At 47.8% G+C, this 6,798-nt stretch overlaps 1 protein-coding gene across 2 annotated transcripts; it reads right to left on the bottom strand.

The window, feature by feature from the left end:
* Positions 1-698: 698 nt before the first annotated feature.
* Positions 699-6,499, bottom strand: TMEM138 (transmembrane protein 138). 2 transcript variants are annotated; one of them, XM_006076564.3, is made up of 5 exons: positions 6,361-6,499; positions 4,360-4,613; positions 2,951-3,122; positions 1,572-1,647; positions 699-1,295 (listed from the first exon to the last, which is right to left on the bottom strand). In XM_006076564.3, the coding sequence occupies exons 2-5, from the start codon at positions 4,485-4,487 to the stop codon at positions 1,183-1,185; spliced, it is 489 nt and encodes a 162-aa protein (XP_006076626.3). In that variant the 5' UTR covers positions 4,488-4,613; positions 6,361-6,499; the 3' UTR covers positions 699-1,182. The 2 variants fall into 2 exon arrangements, with proteins under 2 accessions (XP_006076626.3, XP_044799526.1); XM_044943591.1 differs by lacking the exon at positions 6,361-6,499 and adding an exon at positions 5,796-6,180.
* Positions 6,500-6,798: the final 299 nt, after the last annotated feature.

Raw genomic sequence — 6,798 nt, 5'->3', positions numbered from 1 at the left:
CTCAGTCACATGATTTGCTTTGACCAATGGGAGTTGAAGAGACACAGTAGAGGCTTGAACTGGGGCTGCTCCCTATAGCTTGATTTCCTGCTTCTCTGCCACTGTCTAGTCAACCAACCCAGGCAAGCCTGCTGGACAGTAAGTCATGTGAAGCAGAGTCATTCTAACAGAGTTCAGCCTAGGTTAGCCAGAAGTCAATGATCTCAAGATCATGACAGCTGCTTGGCTGACCCACAGCTGACCACAGACACATGTGTAAGCCCAGCAGAAACTACCCAAACCCAGTCAGATGAGCTGAGCCCCAACACTCAAGAACCATGCACCGAAGTGTGGTGGTGGGTCTGTTACACCCAACTATTCCAAGCAACAGAAAACTGATACTACGGGCACACCAATGTTTAAAATTTCTTTTGCCAAAACAGGCTAGGGAACATTTCACTCTCCCGAGGACAGTTCTGGGCTCTGACGGGGGAAGACTGAATTAAACATGGAAGTCTGAAACTCCAGAGATGGGGGTGGGGCATCAGATCACATCTTTTCTGCAAAAATATCTTGTACTCACAATGGGATTCAAGGAATACCCATATCTGCTCTGTGGCTCAATTTGCCCACTGGACCAAGTAGACACTAAGGTTAGGCTAGGCTAGGACTTGGCACCCCTCTTAACTGCAGAGGGACTGAGCAAGGCAGAGACTCCATCATTTATGGAAAAGAATTTATTTCCTATTTATACAATGTAAAAAAAAGTACCTTGGGTATAAAATCTAAATGTCTGATGTGTGCTCAGTCAGGAGCCCAGAAAAGTCACTCTTTGCATCCTTCAATCATTAGTGTGCAGTGCAGAGGAGGGATTGGGAGCTGCTCCTGTACTAGGGTCAGTGGAAAGTTCCCTTGGGAAAAGCCACAGAGCCCTTGGTGAGGAAGAAGGCAGAGGGCGGGAGGGAACGGGGGTGGGACTGCGGCAGGAGGCTGGGAAGGGACGTTCAGGAGTCTGCACTGGGGACGCGTTAATGTGCTGGAGGGCGGCGCCTCCTCTTCACCTGCTGCACACTGGCCGGCTGGGGCCTGTCCTCGGAATGTCAAGCTACTTCCTAGCACGCAGGGCTGGCTGCCCCCTCTGCAGAGCCCCCAGTGTGACTTCTGTCAGGAAGGAAAGGCGTTCATTGATGTGACAGAGAACGGTCACCTTCGAACTTGCATGAACTCCATGCGCAGCCATAAAGAGTCCTGGTAGAAGCGAGGATCGCCCAGCCTCACAGCTGTCCGTTTGTAGAAGTAACAGTACAACACTGCCGCTGTGGAGAATAAACAGGAAAGAAGAGTCAGGGATGCACCCGAGTGAGTGTTTGTTTCAGGGGAAGAACATGACCAGACGAGGCCGAGGGGCCCTGTCCCATGATTTCCCAGTGACTCCCAGAAAGGGCAGAGGGCAGTGGTCTCTCCTGGTCTTGGCATGGCTGTTCCACTCATCTCACGCTGGTTGTGATGGGCTGGGAAGCCAGGATCAAGGCCCTCGCTGCCAGAGCCACAAATGGGGCCAAAGTGAGGCCTGAGGTTGCTGTGGTTCTTACCTAACCTCTGGAATACAAACAATGTTTGAAGTCCATCTGTCCAGACAAAGCGGTTGGAGTTTTTCCAGCGTAAGTTCTGAAGGAGACAAGAGTAGACAGAGAAAAGTGAATGGCCAGATGAGGCCCTGACATCTCCAGCCTGGTGAGCTGCAGAGATGCTGCTTGATTTAGTATCGGCCTGATCTCATCCCCTTCTTTCTTTCCACAGCCAAAGGAGTGTTTCTCAAACAAGCTTCAACAAGTCCCCTTGTGTTTTGCTGCAGAGGAAGTAATTCTTTTAACCCTGAGGGAGTAAGTCTGAACTAAGCCATTTATTTCCTTTCATCCCATTGCCTTGGCCAATGAGAAATGATACACATTATCTCAGGAGTTCAGCATGGTCACTGTCTTGCCTTGGAAATCTGAGGCTTGGTTCCTGTCAGATAAAGGCTTGGTGCCCTCAGGGTTTAATCAGATTAGCAGCTTCACAGTACAAAGCCAGGACTATTTTGGCTCTAGGAACCTAAGCAGAGACAATCCTCTCTGGGAAGCACCTTGAGACTTTGGCACTGCGCTGCTTCTCCCCTGTGAGTTCTTGTTCTCTCTGGGGAATCACAGGGGCAACCTAATGGGAGGTTTAGTCTGAGAAGGTGCCTTTAGTAAAGAAATGCCTGGGGATCCCTGAGGTTTTAATGTGTTCCATTAAATGAATGCAAAGAAACACATGAGATGCCCACAGAGAAGAATTTGTGGAGCAGAAGAAATCTGAAGGAATTCCCTGGTGGCCCAGTGGTTAGGACTCCGCACTTCCAATGCAGGGAGAATGGGTTTGATCCCAGGTCGGGGAACTAAGAGCCCATAAGTCACTAGGTACGGCAAAAAAAAAAAAAAAAAAAAAAAACAACCCATGAAAAACAAAAAAGAAATCTGAAACCACAAAAACACAGGCTTCGAGGCCTATGTTAGAACCAGAGGGAGGCATCTCAGAGGCTCGTTCTCCTAACGTAAGTGATTGGGACACAGCAGAGGGCTCGTGGCACTCCTGCCTGGCTATTTCCCATGGGACACTGATGCCTAAGGATACCCTGTATCAACACACACCTGCCCAAACAGCTAATGATGGAACAGATTCAATTTCCTGTTTTAACCTGCAGGTCTTTGGGGGCAAAATGAATCAAACGTTCCACAAGTGCCCCTCGACTCCTGGATAAGGCTGTTCTTCAACACATAAGGTTGAGAAAAAGTGCCTTATGAAATTCTCATGTGTCAAGCTCCAGGTTGGACTACATTCATTTCACCTGTTTCTTATCAAGGATTCTGTGAGATAAACATCCAGAGATGCTAGGTTCCCACAGATAAAACATTCCACGTCCTCTAAGGACTCAGAGCCTCCCTCTTACCATGACCCAGACATGAAGAGAGATGCTCAGGGCGAAGTACACAGCTGTCAGGATGATGGTCCCTTTGAACTTATGGAAGAGGAGGTTGACCAGGCCAGCCTGGAAGACGAAGGTGTTGAAGAACATGAGGAAAATGATGATGATGTTGAAGAGGATTGCGATATCCTGGATGCTGCAAACATGGAAAACAAAAGGACAGCCAAATGGAGGTCTGGGGAGCACCCAAGAGTCGGCCCTGAATCCTAAGGGACACCACGAGGTCTGTCCTTGCCTCTGAAACACCCCCAGAGGTAGTGTGGGTTTTGAACCCCAAATGACATGAAATTAAAACTACCCGCTACCTGTTGGTCCCATCAGTTGAGTTGCAGTCTATGGACAAGGCTTTCCTGCTGACACTCCCAACTCAACAAGCCTCCGAGGCACCTGTGAGAAGCAGCTAGTTTCCTCCTTGTATCCAGAAAATGCCAGCCCTGTCAAATAACCTGGTGCCTAGTGCCATTCAAGTGTTGGTTCAAATGTCCCCTCTTCAGAAACTTTTCTTTCACCCCACTACCTTCTTCTCCCCATTCCACATACTTCATGTCCACTGTACAACATTTATTACTATTTGAAGTTATTAAAATATTTGTTGTTTCTCTCCACTAGAATGGAAATCCCATCAAACAGAACTCGTCAGGTCCACCACTGCAACTATAGCACTGTCTGGTAGGTTGATGAACATTTGCTGAGTGAAGACAGGGTCTAAAATTGTGGTTTTCTGTTTAGAACTTGCCTCATGGAGACTAAAAATCACTGTGGACGAAAAATGACAATAGCTTCCATCCTCTGGGATACATATATGTTATCAATATGGTTATTCTGGAAATTTCCTGGTGGTTCAGTGGTTATGAATGTCTTCCAGTGCAGGGGATGCAGGTTTAATCCTGGTCAGGGAACTAAGATCCCACATGCCACAGGGCAACTAGAGAACCCGTGCTGCAATGAAAACCCAGAACAGCCAAAAAAAAAACACATTATTTTTACTCAGGGCCAGGGCAGCGAAAGTGCCAAGTCCTAACCCCTGGACCGCCAGAAAGTCCCTGATAACCCCTTTATCTGACATTTTGCAACCCTGTTTCATGGCACTGTAAGACACTTTCTACTCACAGATGGAGATAATGACAGTGTCAACAATCTGACCCTCTTTTTCTATGTGCACTGCTTCCTGTGTCCCAAACCCTTGTTAGAAGTATATCAAAGCAGAAGTATCAAAGCAGTGTATCCTGTGACATGTCTATGGACCATGAAGTACCCAAGACAAACTGCAATTTTATTTTCCCTGATATTTCTCTATTAATAACTTTAAAACGCTAAATCATGCTTTTTGGGGCTTCTGAAATGATTGGGTTGAGCTGCGCAGTCCCACTCACATGAAGAGCACCAGCTGAATGACTGGAGCCATTCGGAGTAGCTCAGAGAAGGAATTGACAAAGAGGTCATAGGACAGCAGCAGGAACTGCAGGGAGAGCACCAGGCTGTAGTTACTGGTCTGGAGCATCTTCCTTCTGCTCTCTTGTGCCTCCAAGGGCACATTCCACAGTTCCTCAGAAAACAACTACTGGTCCTCCCCCAGGCACTGAGTTCTTCAGAAAGGCAGCTGCTTCCCTTGCTCTAAGACAAGGGTCTGTTAAAACCAAAAAAAAAAAGGAGAGAGAGAGGTTAGAAACTCAACAGTACAATAAATATTTACTTAGGACCTACTATATGCCAGGCACCATTCTAGGTGCTTGTGATACATCGATGACAAAACCAACAACAAAAAATGCCAACTAGTCATTCCTTCCAGGGACCCTCACCCTCAAACCTGTCTCCGTGCCTGGAACCCTCTAAATGTAGAGCTCTTTCTAACCAGTTTTGAGTCCAAAGGAATCTAGGGAAAATACACAAAGTGACTGTCTGGTCATACAGCAATAATAATTCTAATTGCAGAAGCAAATCTTTGTATTTCACTTATAATTCTAAGCAGAACATTATTTAAATCTCTCCATTACCCTTGAGGTGGAAGACACACTATTACTCTCTCCATTTTATAGAGGGGACAATTGAAGCCCAGGTAGGTAAAACAATTTGTCCAACGTCATGTTGCTAGTAATTGGCAGGGCTAGCATTCAGATCGAGGCAGTCTGGGTCTGGAGTCTGAGGGCTTAACTACTGCACAAAGCTGCCTCTTACAAAACTGACAGGTTTACATGTAACTAGGCAGGAAAGGGCTTCCCAGGTGGTTCAGTGGTAAAGAATCCACCTGCCAATGCAGGAGACGTAGGTTTGATCCCTGGGTTGGGAAGATCCCCTGAAAGAGGAAATGGCAACCCGCTCCAGTATTCTTGCCTGGAAAATTCAATGGACAGAAAAGCCTCGTGGCTACAGTCCATGGGGTCACAAAGTGTCAGACACAACTGAGCATGCACACAGGCAGGAAAAACATGGGCAGAGAAGTGGTTAGTGGTTTAGGCAGAAAAAGCTGAGAGGAAATAGTGCTCTTCTAACGTTAAAGATTATGGTAGTGACACAATGGCACCAGGTAAGGGAGGCTGGGCCTTTATTTTCATTTATTCCAAGACAAAGAAGCTGCTCTGGGGTTGTCCTATGACCCTCTCCAGCTGGATCAAATCCATAAGCAAATTTCAAAATGTTTTGAAGTGTTACAGAATGATTAAATCAACATCTGTAAAATGTTACTTTACAAACTCTGCATATTTACTTCCTTATTTAATCCTATATCCATTTTAAGAACTAGCTGTTTTTATGCTTATAGCCCCACTTTACACAGAGGCTCTGAGAAGTTGCAGAACCTCGTCCACCTCACCTAATGAAGTGCCACTGAGGATGTACAATGTGGTTTTCTCTGAGCCGAGTTTCCTTATTCATCAAATAACACTGATAGTATCACCTATGTACCCGCACCATGATAAACTTGTCAACCAAGAAAAATTCCTTTAGTCCTCGAAAGTACTCTGCAAGATGGGAAAGAATTATCCGCATTCTACAAGCAAGGACAGTGTCAGAGTTCAAGCCGTTCCTCCAGGATTCACAACTAAGTGTGATACGAAAGCCCTTGCTCTTAACCGCTACTTCACAGGCCGCCACAGAAGGCTATTGTGAAGCTCCGTTAAAAAGAACCGTTCACCGCCATCACTAGGGAAGGATGACCATCATCTCGGGCTAGCGTAGCGGTGATTTCGCAAGGTAATGAAGCAGTTCGGTCTTCTCACCGCTATTTGCCGCGTTCCCTCGGTAGAGCAGAGCAATTTTCCCCACCCGTCCCAACCCACTTTTAAATGGGACTGCCTTAGCGAAAAACCAAAACCAAAGCAATTAACAACGAAATTCCGACTTCTGGCCTCTTTACACACTCCTCAACAAGGACTCACCTCAGAGGCCCAACGTCGGTTGTCATGGGGATACCACCCTGGATTCCGGAAACCGGCTTTAAACTCCGGAAGTAGATGGCGGACGCGGGCTCAGCCTGCGCCGTGCTACACGCTTGTCCTCGGCTTTCTCTCCCGCTCTATGGCCGACTCGGCCGCCATGTTTGGGCCCCCGCTCTCCTGGGATCGCCTCTCTCCAGGCCTTCCCAGCGTCGCCGCGGCCTGTTCCAGGGCTCCTAGATCCGGCCAAGGCCTCCCGTTCACCCCGCGCGCCGCCTTGCGGAGGGCCAGCCCCTGGCCAGAGGCTTCGCCTTGGCCCGAACATTTCCGCTTCAACGGAATCGTGGGGCTGAGGGTGAGGACAGGGCCGACCCGTGACGGCGTTCCTGGCCCCCGGTACCTCGGGGTTAGGGAAGAAACGCCCGCCGAACAACTGGAGTT

Source organism: Bubalus bubalis, chromosome 5 (genome assembly GCF_019923935.1).
Source record: "Bubalus bubalis isolate 160015118507 breed Murrah chromosome 5, NDDB_SH_1, whole genome shotgun sequence".
In the NCBI taxonomy this organism is placed as follows: domain Eukaryota; kingdom Metazoa; phylum Chordata; class Mammalia; order Artiodactyla; family Bovidae; genus Bubalus; species Bubalus bubalis.
Note: the sequence above shows the minus strand (reverse complement) of the source record. Positions and strands in the feature narration are given on the sequence as shown.